At 45.1% G+C, this 17,045-nt stretch overlaps 1 protein-coding gene across 1 annotated transcript in view; it reads right to left on the bottom strand.

Moving 5' to 3' along the window:
* The window catches only part of LOC123493086 (collagen alpha-1(XXIII) chain-like), a 317,331-nt gene that overhangs the window by 22,495 nt on the left and 277,791 nt on the right, over positions 1-17,045 (bottom strand). Inside the window, exons 19-28 of the mRNA XM_045226942.1 lie at positions 14,541-14,576; positions 13,829-13,873; positions 13,566-13,646; positions 12,705-12,758; positions 12,488-12,553; positions 12,355-12,381; positions 12,206-12,265; positions 4,254-4,325; positions 4,117-4,143; positions 3,967-4,020 (exon numbers count right to left, since the gene is read on the bottom strand). Of these exons, the coding sequence (XP_045082877.1) occupies positions 3,967-4,020; positions 4,117-4,143; positions 4,254-4,325; positions 12,206-12,265; positions 12,355-12,381; positions 12,488-12,553; positions 12,705-12,758; positions 13,566-13,646; positions 13,829-13,873; positions 14,541-14,576 (522 nt within the window). The remainder of the gene's footprint in view (positions 1-3,966; positions 4,021-4,116; positions 4,144-4,253; positions 4,326-12,205; positions 12,266-12,354; positions 12,382-12,487; positions 12,554-12,704; positions 12,759-13,565; positions 13,647-13,828; positions 13,874-14,540; positions 14,577-17,045) is intronic.

The raw sequence follows: 17,045 nt of genomic DNA on the forward strand, positions 1-17,045 counted from the left end.
GACATCATTGATATACACAGAGAATAGAATCGGCCCGAGAATTGAACCCTGTGGCACCCCCATAGAGACTGCCAGAGGTCCAGACAACAGGCCCTCCGATTTGACACATTGAAGTCTATCTGAGAAGTAGTTGGTGAACCAGGCGAGGCAGTCATTTGAGAAACCAAGGCTATTTAGTCTGCCAATAAGAATGCAGTGATTGACAGAGTCGAAAGACTTGGCCAGGTCGATGAAGACGGCTGCACAGTACTGTATTTTATCGATCACGTTTATAATATCGTTTAGGATAGCCAGACACTAACATTAGCATTGAGATGCATAACCCACCTCAAAGTAGTGATGTTGTTACTATAGAAACTATGGAAATAACTACTGTTTCTTCCACTTTCAGATTCCCAGACGCCACAAATGTGTCGGTCCGAGTGAGGAAATGACTCCTCATACCTATACACCTCCTATTAAAATAAAATACCCCACCCTACCCGACACGGTCTTATTTCATTACTTTCATTATAGGCATAGCTACAAAGGCAAACTGGTTGTGTATTGGTCCTTTGGTGCTTTGACGCCAGATGGTTGAATGATGTAGACTAGCACAGTGGTTGTCACATCACAGAGACTTCAAATACTGGTGAGGGAAAACGGGATTTGTAACACACATCATGCAGGCTTCATGACGACGATGAGATAGCCTACAGAGAGGAGGTCAGAGAGCTGGCATGGTGGTGCCAGGACAACAACCTCTCCCTCAACGTCAGCAAGACAAAGGAGCTGATCGTGGACTACAGGAAATGGAGGGCCGAACACCCCCGCATTCAAATCGACGGGGCTGTAGTGGAGCTGGTCGAGAGCTTCAAGTTCCTCTGTGTCCACATCACTAAGGACCTATCATGGTCCAAACACATCAACACAGTCATGAAGAGGGCACAACAACGCCTCTTCCCTCTCGGGAGGCTGAAAAGGTTAGGCATGGGCTCTCAGATCCTCAAAAAGTTCTACAGCTGCACCATTGAGAACATCTTGGCTGGCTGCATCACCGCTTGGTATAGCAACTGCTTGGCATCCGACCGCAAGGCGCTACAGATTACCCCCTTTTTTGCACTGACATTATTGTGCTGGCTCTATGCACACTCACTGGACCCTACCCCCCCCCCCACACACACACACACAAAACACACACACACACATAGGAATATTGACTCCACACACACACTCACACACTTTACATACACTGCTGCTACTCTGTTTATTATACAGTGGCTTGCGAAAGTATTCACCCCCCTTGGCATTTTTCTACTTTGTTGCCTTACAACCTGGAATTAAAATAGATTTTTGGGGGGTTTGAATAATTTGATTTACACAACATGCCTACCACTTTGAAGATGCAAAATAAAGACAAAAAAACAGAAAACTTGAGTGTGCATAACTATTCACCCCCCCAAAGTCAATACTTTGTAGAGCCACCTTTTGCAGCAATTACAGCTGCAAGTCTCTTGGGGTATGTTTCTAAAAGCTTGGCACATCTAGCCACTGGGATTTTTCCCCATTCTTCAAGGCAAAACTGCTCCAGCTCCTTCAAGTTGGATGGGTTCCGCTGGTGTACAGCAATATTTAAATCATACCACAGATTCTCAATTGGATTGAGGTCTGGGCTTTGACTAGGCCATTCCAAGACATTTAAATGTTTTCCCTTAAACCACTCAAGTGTTGCTTTAGCAGTATGCTTAGGGTCATTGTCCTATTGGAAGGTGAACCTCTGTCCCAGTCTCAAATCTCTGGAAGACTGAAACAGGTTTCCCTCAAGAATTTCCCTGTATTTAGCGCCATCCATCGCCAATTCATTTCCCAGTCCCTGCCGATGAAAAAAATCCCCACAGCATCTGCTGCCACCACCATGCTTCATTGTGGGGGTGGTGTTCTCAGGGTGATGAGAGGTGTTGGGTTTGCGCCAGACATAGCGTTTTCCTTGATGGCCAAAAAGCTCAATTTTAGTCTCATCTGACCAGAGTACCTTCTTCCATATGTTTAGGGAGTCTCCCACATGCCTTTTGGCGAACACCAAACGTGTTTACTTATTTTCTTCTTTAAGCAATGGCTTTTTTCTGGCCACTCTTCCGTAAAGCCCAGCTCTGTGGAGTGTACGGCTTAAAGTGGTCCTCCAATCTCGGCTGTGGAGCTTTGCAGCTCCTTCAGGGTTATCTTTGGTCTCTTTGTTGCCTCTCTGATTAATGCCCTCCTTGCCTGGTCTGTGTGTTTTGGTGGGCGGCCCTCTCTTGGAAGGTTTGTTGTGGTGCCATATTCTTTCCATTTTTTAATAATGGATTTAATGGTGCTCCGTGGGATGTTCAAAGTTTCTGATATTTTTTTATAACCCAACCCTGATCTGTACTTCTCCACAACTTTGTCCCTGACCTGTTTGGAGAGCTCTTTGGTCTTCATGGTGCCGCTTGCTTGGTGGTGCCCCTTGCTTAGTGGTGTTGCAGACTCTGGGGCCTTTCAGAACAGGTGTATATATACTGAGATCATGTGACAGATCATGTGACACTTAGATTGCACACAGGTGGACTTTATTTAACTAATTATGTGACTTCTGAAGGTAATTGGTTGCACCAGATCTTATTTATGGACTTCTTAGCAAAGGGGGTGAATACATATGCACGCACCACTTTTCCGTAATTTATTTTTTAGAATTTTTTGAAACAAGTAATTTTTTTCATTTCACATCACCAATTTGGACTATTTTGTGTATGTCCTTTACATGAAATCCAAATAAAAATCCATTTAAATTACAGGTTGTAATGCAACAAAATAGGAACAACGCCAAGGGGGATGAATACTTTTGCAAGGCACTGTATATCCTGATTGCCTAGTCACTTTTACCCCGACCCACATGTACATACTGTATTACCTCAATTACCTCAACTACCTCGTACTCCTGCACATTGACTCGGTACTGGTACTACTTGTATATAGCCTTGTTATTTTTTTAATTGTGTTACCATTTCCCCCCCAAAAAAATATTTTATTATTATTTGCTAATAAAGAAACAAAGTATTAATTGTTAACTCTGCATTGTTGGGAAATGGCTCGTAAGCATGTCACGGTAAAGTCTACACCTGTTGTATTCAGCACATATGACTAATACAATTTGATTTGATGTTGTGTATTTTGGTGGCCATATTTAGAACTATTGATCATCCTAGTATATTAACAGCTACAGCTCCCTACAGCACCCTACTAGTGTACTTATGGTCCTTGTGTAGTCATAGTCACCATTAACAATTAATCTCAGATCCCTACCCAATGTTTTACGGTATTAACACACAGTGGTGGAAAAAGTACCCAATTGTCATCCTTGAGTAAAAGTAAAGATACCTTAACAGAAAATGACTCAAGTAAAAGTGAAAGTCACTCAGTAAAATACTACTTGAGGAAAAGTCTAAAAGTATTTGGTTTTAAATATACTTAAGTACCAAAAGTAAAAGTAAAAGTATAAATAATTTCAAATCCCTTATATTAAGCAAACCAGACGGCACTATTTTCTTGTTTTTTAAATGTACAAGAGGCAATAGGGATGGCCAGGGATGTTCTCTTGATAAGTGCATTTTCCTGTCCTGCTAAGCATTCAAATGTAACGAGTACTTTTTGGTGTCAGGGAAAATGTATGGAGTAAAAAGTACATTATTTAATTCAGAAATGTAGTGAAGTCAAATTAAAAGTTGTCAAAAATATAAATAGTAAAGTTAAGGACAGACACCTAAACAAACTACTTAAGTAGTACTTTTAAGTATTTTTAGTTAAGTACTTTACACCCCTGTTAACACGTATTGGTTAACCAACCTATTTTAAACTAGCAAGACCTACTTCATTGATGGTAGGGGACTATACAGCTACAGCAACATTGATTATTATGCGTAATCATAGCAGGACTCTGGGCTAGAGAAGGGAAGAAAATGCTCCTCCAACCTTGTCTCCTCTGTCTCCCCGGGCTCCCTTCTCTCCAATCAGACCTGGGAAACCCTGTAGAGGGAGGAACAGGTTAGTGTGTGCTGCAGGGAGTTCCCTGTGTCATATAGAGTGGCAGGTCAAAGGTCAAAAACACTATTTCATACTTACATCCATTCCAGGCTCCCCAGACTTGCCCTGTCAACAAACATTAATGAATGCATCAGTACCACCATGACTAAACAATGAAATGCAATGACTGTAGGCCTAATATACTGAAGTTATCTGATGATGATGGTATAATCCACCTTCTCTCCTTTGGTGCCTGGGAGACCCACCAATCCTGTGGGGCCAGGGGGACCCTGAGGACCGTCCATACCCTGGAGAGGACAGACATACTGTATGTTGGACATCATCATCATACTCGTGGTCTTCCTCCTCCTCCTCCTAATCTCATATATATATATATCTACTACCAGTCATAAGTAAGCCTGGACTCCCGAGTGGTGCAGTGGTCTAAGGCACTGCATCGCAGTGCTAGCTGTGCCACTAGAGATCCTGGTTCGAATCCAGGCTCTGTCGTAGCCGGCCGCGACCGGTAGACCCATGGGGCGGCGCACAATTGGCCCAGCGTCGTCCAGGGTAGGGGATGTAGCTCAGTAGAGCATGGTGTTTGCAACGCCAGGGTTGTGGGTTCGATTCCCACGGGGGGGCAGTATGAAAAATATAATATAATGTATGCACTAACTGTAAGTCGCTCTGGAAAAGAGCGTCTGCTAAATGACTAAAATGTAAATATGGACACACCTACTCATTCAAGGATTTTTCTTTATTTTTAATTTTTTTTACTTTGTAGAATAACTATGAAGTAACACATAGGGAATCATGTAGTAACCAAAAAAGTGTTAAACAAATCAAAATATATTTTATATTTGAGATTCTTCAAATAGCCACCCTTTGCCTTGATGACAGCTTTGCACACTCTTGGCATTCTCTCACCCACAGATTCTGGGCACTTGTTGTCTGCTTTTCCTTCACTCTGCAGTCCAACTCATCCCAAACCATCTCAATTGGGTTGAGGTCGGGTGATTGTGGAGGCCAGGTCATCTGATGCAGCACTCCATCACTCTCCTTCTTGGTCAAATAGCCCTTACACAGCCTGGAGGTGTGTTGGATCATTGTCCTGTTGAAAAACAAATGATAGTCCCACTCAGGGACGGCTTGTTCAATAGGGCGATATGGGCGACGCACTGCCAAACGGGAAAAGGAAGGGATTTTTTTTCTAATCAATTATATCACGGCAACAGCAGTTATCAGTGTTCACGTCTGATCTGCCAGCCACTAAATGTCAAATCAGGCTAAAGTCGTGCTTCAAATGGCCCCGCCCGTTTTTTGGGCGATTTCAGTCAGGTTGAAAATCGCCCAGAAGTCTCTCATAGCCTGTCATGTAAAATCTATTTTTTTCACATTTCAAAGCTTTCAATACATTCTCTATGGGTGTCTGTGGGCATGCACTTACGCGCTTTCGTCATACGTGACGTAACGTTAAACGTAACTAAGACAATGGCGGCTAGCAGCGTCTATGTTGCGACCTGCAGTGTGGCGTTATTTTATGTTTTTAATTTGTAGACTTAGTTTACAAACATTCTGCAAACATTCTGCTTTGGACTGATCTTCGGTTTTGGACTGATCTTGTTGATCGTGTACATACCCGCTACGAACGGACTAAATAATGAAAACGCTGCTGGCAGCGGAATCCCAATACAGCTGGGAGACTTGGCTGGATGACAGAGTCCCGGACAGAGAGGTGGAGCCGGCCGGCTTCACCCTGGTCAGAGCGGACCGCGATCCTGGTAAGAGAGCGACTCTGTACCCCGACATTGAACTGCTTTCTGTGTCATTGAACCTTACTATTGTTGATAAAACAAGTTTACTGGAGAACGGAGACCAAGTAGAGACTTTTGGACAAGGTGGATAATTGTATAATATAAGGCAGTTTATTCAGAGGTAAAGATATCTGGAATCGCGTGCACGGACCCGTTCGTCAAACTCGTAGGGAGTTTATCAGAAGAGCCCCTAAACATTGTGTGCTGACATTTTATACAATAAAATGAAGTAGGTTGAATCTAGTAGTTCTGATCTTCTGATTGGTCCTGATGAGTTGGGCGAGGTCACCTCCAGGCTAGTGTCACTGTTGCATTGGCTCTGAGTCGGGTTCTCTGTCTTCAGATGTTCAGCCTAAGAGAAGAGGATTTGTGTGTGTGTGTGTGTGTGTTTGTTATCAGTGTGTGTGTGTGTGTGTGTGTGTGTGTTTGTTATCAGTGATGATGTGTGTGTGTGTGTGTGTGTGTTTATCAGTGATGATGTGTGTGTGTGTGTGTGTGTGTGTGTGCGTGTGTGTGTGTGTGTCCTCAGGGCAAGAACTCGTGAGTTGGAACAACTGAGAGACCTATGGCGTGGGTGTTATCCTTAGCCACCTGCTGACAAGGCTGACAAGATAGGACTCTTGTTCATTGTATTGAATACAAAGGCCCAACACAAAATGGGTCATGCACAAGATTTTAGTCAGACCAAGCTATAACATTATATATTTACTACGACAGTACATTCAACCAAAAGCTAATATAACAAAGGCATCAGAGATTATTTATAATCTGTCACAGAAACTGGAATCCATCTCCCCAGATCAGTCAATAAATGCTTCTGGTATTGACTTATATGCTGCCCCTGTCTTCATGTTGTTGCTGGACATATCTTTTTTTAAATGTGTGTAGGTCACCTAAATCATCAGAAAAATTGCCCCTCCTGAGAATTTTTTCAGGAGCCGCCACTGGTCCCACTAAGCGCAAACCAGATGGGATGGCGTATCACTGCAGAATGCTGTGGTAACCATGCTGGTTAAGTGTGCCTTGAATTCTTAATAAATCACAGACAGTGTCACCAGCAAAGCACACCCACACTATCACACCTCTTCCTCCATGCTTTACGGTGGGAACTACACATGCAGAGATCATCCGTTCACCTACTCTGCGTCTCACAAAGACACGACGGTTGGAACCAAAAATCTCCAATTTGGACTCATCAGACCAAAGGACAGATTTCCACCGGTCTAATGTCCATTGCTCGTGTTTCTTGGCCCAAGCAAGTCTCTTCTCTTATTGGTGTCCTTTAGTAGTGGTTTCTTTGCAGCAATTCGACCATGAAGGCCTGATTCACGCAGTCCCCTCTGAACAGTTGATGTTAAGATGTGTCTGTTACTTGAACTCTGTGAAGCATTTATTTGGGCTGCAATTTCTGAGGCTGATAACTCTAATGAACTTATCCTCTGCAGCTGAGGTAACTCTGGGTCTTCCTTTCCTGTGGCGGTCCTCATGAGAGCCAGTTTCATCATAGCGCTTGATGGTTTTTGCGACTGCACTTGAAGAAACTTTCAAAGTTCTTGAAATGTTCCGTATTGACTGACCTTCATGTCTTAAAGTAATGATGGACTGTCGTTTCTCTTTGCTTATTTTAGCTGTTCTTGCCATAATATGGACATGGTCTTTTACCAAATAGGGCTATATTCTGTATACCACCCCTACCTTGTCACAACACAGCTGATTGGTTCAAACGCATTAAGAAGGAAAGAAATTCCACAAATTAACTTTTAACAAGGCACACCTGTTAATTGAAATGCATTCCAGGTGACTACCTCATTAAGCTGGTTGAGAGAATGCCAAGAGTGTGCAAAGCTGTCATCATGGCAAAGGGTGGCTACTTTGAAAAATCTCAAATCTCAAATATATTTTTATTTGTTTTACACTTTTTGGGTTACTACATGATTCCATTTGTGTTATTTCATAGTATTGATGTCTTCACTATTATTCTACAAAACCCCAAGGTTTTCAAAGTAACCACCCTTTGAACGGATGATCTCCGCATGTGTGGTTCCCACCGTGAAGCATGGAGGAGGAGGTGTGATGGTGTGGGGGTACTTTGCTGGTGATACTGTCAGTGATTTATTTAGAATTCAAGGCACACTTAACCAGAATGGCTTCCATAGCATTATGCAGCGATACGCCATCTGGTTTGGGCTTAGTGGGACTATCATTTGTTTTTCAACAGGACAATGACCCAAAACACACCTCCAGGCTGAGTAAGGGCTATTTGACCAAGAAGGAAAGTGATGACCTGGCCTCCACAATCACCCGACCTCAACCCAATTGAGATGGTTTGGGATGAGTTGGACCGCAGAGTGAAGGAAAAGCAGCCAACAAGTGCTCAGCATATGTGGTAACTCCTTGAAGACTGTTAGAAAAGCATTCCTCATGAAGCTGGTTGAGAGAATGCCAAGAGTGTGCAAAGCTGTCATCAAGGCAAAGGGCGGCTACTTTGAAGAATCTAAAATCTAAAATATATTTTGATTTGTTTAACACTTTTTTGGTTACTACATAGTTTTGATGCCTTCACTATTATTCTACAATATAGAAAATAGTAAAAATAAAGAAAAGCCCTTGAATGAGTAGGTTTGTCCAAACATTTGACTGGTACTGTATATATAAATGATATATATATCAGTGGAGGCTGCTGTGGGGAGAACGGCTCATAATAATGGCCGGAATGGAGCAAATGGAATGGCATCAAACGGAATGGCATCAAACACCTGGAAACCATGTGTTTGATGTATTTGATACCATTCCACTGATTCCACACTAGTCATTACCACGAGCCCGTTCTCCCCAATTAAGGTACCACCAACCTCCTGTGATATATATGTATATACACAAAAGTATGTGGACACCCCTTTAAATTAGTGGATTCTGCTATCTCAGCCACACCCGTTGCTGACAGTTGTATAAAATCGAGCACACAGCCATGCAATTTCCACAGACAAACATTGGCAGTAGAATGGCCTTACTGAAGAGCTCAGTTACTTTCAACGTGGCACCGTTATAGGATGCCACCTTTCCAATAAGTCAGTCAAATATCTGCCCTGCTAGAGCTGCCCCGGTCAACTGTAAGTGCTGTTATTGTGAAGTGGAAACGTCTAGGAGCAACAACGGCTCAGCCGCGAAGTGGTAGGCCACACAAACTCACAGAACAGGGACTGCCGAGTGCTGAAGCGCGTAGTGTGTAAAAAGCATCTGTCCTCGGTTGCAACATTTTTGTCATTTAGCAGACGCTCTTATCCAGAGCGACTTACAAATTGGTGCATTCACCTTATGATAGCCAGTGGGACAACCACTTTACAATATTTTTTAATTTTAATTTTAATTTTATTTATTTATAAAAAAATAAAAAATGGGGTGGGGTAAGGGGGGGGTAGAATATTTACTTTATCCTATCCCAGGTATTCCTTAAAGAGGTGGGGTTTCAAGTGTCTCCGGAAGGTGGTGAGTGACTCCGCTGTCCTGGCGTCGTGAGGGAGCTTGTTCCACCATTGGGGTGCCAGAGCAGCGAACAGTTTTGACTGGGCTAAGCGGGAACTGTGCTTCCGCAGAGGTAGGGGGGCCAGCAGGCCAGAGGTGGATGAACGCAATGCCCTCGTTTGGGTGTAGGGACTGATCAGAGCCTGAAGGTACTGAGGTGCCGTTCCCCTCACAGCTCCGTAGGCAAGCACCATGGTCTTGTAGCAGATGCGAGCTTCAACTGGAAGCCAGTGGAGTGTGCGGAGGAGCGGCGTTACGTGAGAGAACTTGGGAAGGTTGAACACCAGACGGGCTGTGGCATTCTGGATGAGTTGTAGGGGTTTAATGGCACAGGCAGGGAACCCAGCCAACAGCGAGTTGCAGTAATCCAGACGGGAGATGACAAGTGCCTGGATTGGGACCTGTGCCGCTTCCTGTGTAAGGCAGGGTCGTACTCTGCGAATGTTGTAGAGCATGAACCTACAGGATCGGGTCACCGCCTTGATGTTAGCGGAGAACGACAGGGTGTTGTCCAGGGTCACGCCAAGTCTCTTTGCACTCTGGGAGGAGGACACAACAGAGTTGTCAACCGTGATGGCGAGATCATGGAACGGGCAGTCCTTCCCCGGGAGGAAGAGCAGCTCCGTCTTGCCGAGGTTCAGCTTGAGGTGGTGATCCGTCATCCACACTGATATGTCTGCCAGACATGCAGAGATGCGATTCGCCACCTGGTTATCAGAAGGGGGAAAGGAGAAGATTAATTGTGTGTCTTCTGCGTAGCAATGATAGGAGAGGCCATGTGAGGATATGACAGAGCCAAGTGACTTGGTGTATAGCGAGAATAGGAGAGGGCCTAGAACTGAGCCCTGGGGGACACCAGTGGTGAGAGCACGTGGTGCGGAGACAGATTCTCGCCACGCCACCTGGTAGGAGCGACCTGTCAGGTAGGACGCAATCCAAGAGTGAGCCGCGCCGGAGATGCCCAACTCGGAGAGGGTGGAGAGAAGGATCTGATGGTTCACAGTATCAAAGGAAGCAGATAGGTCTAGAAGGACGAGAGTAGAGAAGAGAGAGTTAGCTTTAGCAGTGCGGAGAGCCTCCGTGATACAGAGAAGAGCAGTCTCAGTTGAATGACCAGTCTTGAAACCTGACTGGTTTGGATCAAGAAGGTCATTCTGAGAGAGATAGCAAGAGAGTTGGCTAAAGACGGCACGCTCAAGAGATTTGGAGAGAAAAGATAGAAGGGATACTGGTCTGTAGTTGTTGACATCGGAGGGATCGAGTGTAGGTTTTTTGAGAAGGGGTGCAACTCTCGCTCTTTTGAAGACGGAAGGGACATAGCCAGCAGTCAAGGATGAGTTGATGAGCGAGGTGAGGTAAGGGAGAAGGTCTCCGGAAATGGTCTGGAGAAGAGAGGAGGGTATAGGGTCAAGCGGGCAGGTTGTTGGGCGGCCGGCCATCACAAGTCGCAAGATTTCATCTGGAGAGAGAGGGGAGAAAGAAGTCAAAGCATAGGGTAGGGCAGTGTGAGCAGGACCAGCGGTGTCATTTGACTTAACAAACGAGGATCGGATGTCGTCAACCTTCTTTTCAAAATGGTTGACGAAGTCATCCACAGAGAGGGAGGAGGGTGGGGGGGAGGAGGATTCAGCAGGGAGGAGAAGGTGGCAAAGAGCTTCCTAGGGTTAGAGGCAGATGCTTGGAATTTAGAGTGGTAGAAAGTGGCTTTAGCAGCAGAAACAGAGGAAGAAAATGTAGAGAGGAACGACCTGTTGAGTGGAACTCACTACAGAGTTCCAAACTGCCTCTGGAAGCAGTCAGCACAAGAACTGTTCGTCGGGAGCGTCATGAAATGAGTTTCCATGGCCGAACAGCCACACACAAGCCTAAGATCACCATGTGCAATGCCAAACATCAGCTGGAGTGGTGTAAAGCTCACCGCCATTAGACTCTGGAGCAGTGGAAACGCTTTACCATATGGCAGTCCGACGGACGAATCTGGGTTTGGCAGATGCCAGGAGAACGCTACCTGCCTGAATGCATAGTGCCAACTGTAAAGTTTGGTGGAGGACGAATAATGGTCTGGGGCTGTTTTTCATGGTTCGGGCTAGGCCCCTACAGCATACAATGACATTCTAGACAATTCTGTGCTTCCAACTTTGTGGCAACAGTTTGGGGAAGGCCCATTCCTGTTTTAGCATGACAATGCCCCCGTGCACAAAGCGAGGTCCATACAGAAAGAGTTTATCGAGATCGGTGTGGAAGAACTTGACTGGCCTGCACAGAGCCCTGAACTCAACCCCATCGTACACCTTTGGGATGAATTGGAATGCCGACTGCGGGCCTAATCGCCAAACATCAGTGCCCGACCTCACTAATGCTATTGTGGCTGAATGAAAGCAAGTCCCTGCATGTTCCAACATCTAGTGGAAAGCCTTCCCAGAAGAGTGGAGGCTGTTATAGCAGCAAAGGGGAGACCAACTCCATATTAATGCCCATGATTTTGGATTGAGATGTGCGACGAGCAGGTGTCCACATACTTTTGGTCATGTAGTGGATATTATTATTATTGTTATTTATTTTTTAGGATATAATTTTTTGTTTTAAAAATACTGTAAAATCACCAGGAATTCAGCTGAAAATTAGTTTACTTTAGGAAATCTGTTTCCAAGTATTCCCACTAATAAAAAAAGAGACGTGATCGTGTCTCAATGTAATCAAATAAAATACCCCCTCTCTTTGGGCTTAATTGTGGTCAATTTGCAGTGTACAAATTATCATAATTATGCTCCGGCCCCCCGACCATCCGCTCGGATAAAAATCTACCCGCGGCTGAATCTAGTTGTCTATCCCTGGTCTACAGTATCACTCACCCTCAGTCCAGCAGGTCCAATGTCTCCCTTCTCCCCTTTAGCTCTGTCTCCAGGCTCTCCCTGCATGGGAACACATGATTCTCAGTCTACACTCTAGAGCAGCTTCAGAATACAGACATTACTGTAGCTATTGGGTCTTCTAATCTTACCTTAGGGCCAGGCATTCCATGGTGACCCTGGAAGACACCAGAGATCATATCAGTCCAATGTATCTGAAGGGATTCAGCCACATCATGTATATTGGGAAACAGAGGGGTGAAGCTGTTATATTCTAACACTCACCATGTACCCTGGAGGTCCGGGGAGTCCTGGGGGGCCGGGAGGGCCGGGCTGAGAAATCATCTGAACCTGAATAACAGAACAGAACACAATCAAGATGATTGATCAAGATGATGATCATTAAAAAAAATGTCATCCCGCTGTCTGTCTGAAGCAGTGTTAAACCAATGCCCTGTGGGCCAACTATTGCACATAGTGACTTTCAGTGTGTTTCACTTACCAGGTTATCTTCCAGCCTGGAGTCTCCCTTCTCTCCCTTCTGTCCATCTATCCCCTGAGACACAGACAGACAGGGGGATTTAACTTCTCCTTACAGCATTCAACAGGTCGTTCCACTCAACAGGTCGTTCCACTCACCACTCAACAGGTCGTTCCACTCACCACTCAACAGGTCGTTCCACTCAACAGGTCGTTCCACTCAACAGGTCGTACCACTCAACAGGTCGTTCCACTCAACAGGTCGTGCCACTCAACAGGTCGTTCCACTCAACAGGTCGTTCCACTCAACAGGTCGTTCCACTCAACAGGTCGTTCCACTCAACAGGTCGTACCACTCAACAGGTCGTTCCACTCAACAGGTCGTTCCACTCAACAGGTCGTACCACTCAACAGGTCGTTCCACTCAACAGGTCGTTCCACTCAACAGGTCGTACCACTCAACAGGTCGTACCACTCAACAGGTCATACCACTCAACAGGTCGTTCCACTCAACAGGTCGTTCCACTCAACAGGTCGTTCCACTCAACAGGTCATACCACCCAACAGGTTGTGCCACTCAACTGTCTGTCTATCAGTATATGACTGTAGTCTATCTATACTTACCCCTGGCCCAGAGAGACCCATCAGTGTATGAATCTAGTCTATCTATACTTACCCCTGGCCCAGAGAGACCCATCAGTGTATGAATCTAGTCTATCTATACTTACCCCTGGCCCAGAGAGACCCATCAGTGTATGAATCTAGTCTATCTATACTTACCCCTGGCCCAGAAACATCATCAGTGTATGAATCTAGTCTATCTATACTTACCCCTGGCCCAGAGAGACCCATCAGTGTATGAATCTAGTCTATCTATACTTACCCCTGGCCCAGAGAGACCCATCTCTCCTTTCTCTCCCTTCTCTCCGATTGACCCTGTCTCCCCCATATCTCCCTTCGGACCCTAACAGGAGAGGAGGGTAGAGTTCAAAGGTGAGAGGAGCTCTGATTAACCATGTTCATTATCATCCCAGATAATAATTGCATTAAACACATACTGTTCACTGAACATTGGAGTTATATGCTGATTTAATGGGATAGTGGGACATTCAAAATGTTAACTGGACATTAGAGTGACTACCATACCTTCTCCCCATCCAGTCCAGATGGCCCAGGCAAGCCTATCTCTCCCTGGAGTAGGGAGGAAAATACAAAATAACTTGATAACTCTTCCTCAAGAGAGTCTTCATTGACTTCCAGTGATTAAAATTAGAATGGATAGAATTTACACTGAACACAAAACATTAAGAAAACCTTACTAATATTGAGTTGCACCCCCCACCCCCTCTTTTGCCCTCAGAACAGACTCAATTAGTTGGGGCATGGACTCTACAATGTGTCTAAAGCATTCCACAGGGATGCTGGCCCATGTTGATTACAGTGCTTCCCACAGTTGTGTCAAGTTGGCTGGATGTCCTTTAGGTGGTGGACCATTCTTGATACACACGGGAAACTGTTGAGTGTGAAAAACCCACCAGCGTTGCAGTTCTTGACTCAAAACGGTGTGCCTGGCACCTACTACCATTCCCCGTTGAAAGGCACTTAAATCTTTTGTCTTGCCCATTCACCCTCTGAATGGCATACATACACAATCCATACACAATCCTTCATCTACACTGATTGAAGTGGATTTAACAGGTGACATCAATAAGGGATCATAGCTTTCACCTGGATTCACCTGGTCAGTCGATGTCATGGAAAGAGCAATGTTTTGTATACTCAGTATATATTGATAGAATGGATGATAGAAACTGATAGAAGAGATGGCATGTGTATAGATAGATAAATAAGACCCTACCTTTCCTCCTGGGGGCCCTGGTAATCCTGGTGGGCCCTAGAAAGAGAGAGAGAGAGAGAGAGAGAGAGAGGTTACACAAAATACAAAGCATCCGTTCAATTCAATCTGTCACAGTCGTCTGTTAGTAGAATTATAATCAAAGCCATAGATGAATCTATAGCCTATTTCATCACTCTTCACCTGGCAGTCACAGACAAGCATACTAACTCAGAGTCAGTGGATTATGTATCAGTTTTGGAAATATTTGTGGCATTCAAGATGCCAGCGTTCTGCAAAACAGGAACATTGTGGATGGATGGTGGATTTCACAATATGACCCTGTCAGTAAACAAACAGATCATTATTTCTGTTTGCTGATGAAGACCAGCTTCGTTATGGATGCTTTGGTGCAAATCGGCCTTAAAATGGCCATATTCAGGCAGGGCATGTGGTTGCCAAAACACAATACCCTGGCATTGTATCACACAACATGGCTGGTATCATTAACCCCGGGTTTAGGACTGTTGAACTCAGAGAAGGACTTTGGAGGCTTGGACAAACAATAGGGAAATGGACAAAGCACTGACCTGGAGAGAGAGACACATTTTAAATACTTTATTTTAATCCACCAATCAAATTTACAAAAAAAGGATGCAAACATTTCAAAGGTCCCTGTATGCATGGCACTCAAGGGTACTGGAAGTACCTCCTTCTCCAAACAGCTAGGCTGCTCACAACAGCTGAAACAGAGCAGTACCTAGCCAATTGCCTTGCCCTAGTTTTTGTCAGGCCCGCAATCTGGAGGCTACGCACTGCAAGCCTGTGTACATGGCCGAGACTGCCGAATATCAGCGCCACCAGCTTGCACTTACACCTGAGGCTGTCCAAGCGCGCCACGAGGGGCTGGTATTTAAGCAGCTTCTCTGCAAAGACCTGCTCCATGTAGCCTTCAAATGAGCAGCCCACTTCCAAAATGAGCACCTTCCCCTGGCTTCCCCCCACAACAACAATATCTGGCATATTTGGCACACAGGAAAACACATCAACATCAAACCAGCTTCCTCTTACACAATAATGTTTATGCATGTGTGCTGTTGCTGAGACTACTGGTCAACAAGGCGGTCATGTCTAGCAATGTACAAATCCTTGTATGAACAGCAGCCATTCCCAACATGGGCAATGGACTCCATTACATTTGACTCATATAGAATACGAAATGGGTCATGGTTTGTAGGGTACCAGAGTGCTAGATTATATTTTGTTGGTAGAACTTGCAGCCTCGCCTTAACAGTAAAGGTGAGAATGTCCTCGCCAAAGGCAGCATTCTGGTACATGGAATGGGAGACAGAGTGGACAGCACAGTCCAGAGCAGTGGGTTTTCCCTGCAGCCTCAGGCCAGTCCAGTGTTGCAGTAGCTGCATCCGTCTGATACCAAGGGGTGTTGTCCTGGATGTAGGATGAGATGTTCCATCATGGGTGACAGAAGCTTCCACAACAACACCGCAATCTGCCACAACTGCATCAGAGGCAGTCACTGGCTCAGTTTGCATATCAGTCCGTGTCCACCTGAGCTTCACTCCAGTCCGGTTGCACAGGTCGTTGAGGTCCGGCCAGTCCGACCAGACTCCAAAGCCGCAGCACGAGTGTCCAATTTTCCATTGGCCTTCCTCCTGAAGCCCAGGAAGTTGTCCTCAGTGTCCCTGGCCAGTGGAACCTTCCTCCTCAGTAGGTCCAGAAGGAGGGAGGCTCTGGCTAACTCCTTAACTGTCACATCGTCACTGTTGAGCATGTTCAATAGGTGAGTCAGTCTGGTAGCAGTGTAAATCCACTCTATATTCGGGACACCTAAACCTCCCTTTCTTTGGCTCATGAAGACAACGTCACGTGTGGTGTGTGTGTTTAAGCATAGCCACTTTCTCACCACTTGAACAGTTTTGCTATTCATTTCCTTCAGAACCTTCTGTGGGATATGCACATTTGCAAGCAGATGTTGAATCTTTGCTAGGGCCACCTCTCTCACAGCTTCTAGCTTCATGACCACAGGCAGAGGGGAAATGTCAGTCATATCAAGCCTGGTTGAATACTCATGGACAAGCTCCTCAACTTGTTCCTCCCACTCGCCAGCAACATTAAACTTATGTCCAAGATAACTAAATGTTTCATGACGAGAGTCAACTCTGATTGGTTTATTCATTAGCATAAATGTTGGGGGCTTATCAGTTTTAGACTTGTACTAGCGGTTACCTCCGCTGCGTCTTTCATAGAACACTGTATATTTTGTGTCTTTCACTTCCTGCCCAGACCATTGAAAACCAAACATTTTAATGTGTAGTAATCATTATGCTAATTGAAGCACTAACACATAGACGTTATATTGACTTAGCTTTGGATGTAGGGAAACAAAGCACTGACCTGGAAAGAGAGACACACACGCGCACACACACACACACACACACACACACACACACACACACACACACACACACACACACACACACACACACACACACACACACACACACACAC

This window comes from Coregonus clupeaformis, chromosome 2 (assembly GCF_020615455.1).
Source record: "Coregonus clupeaformis isolate EN_2021a chromosome 2, ASM2061545v1, whole genome shotgun sequence".
NCBI classification, from domain to species: Eukaryota; Metazoa; Chordata; class Actinopteri; order Salmoniformes; family Salmonidae; genus Coregonus; species Coregonus clupeaformis.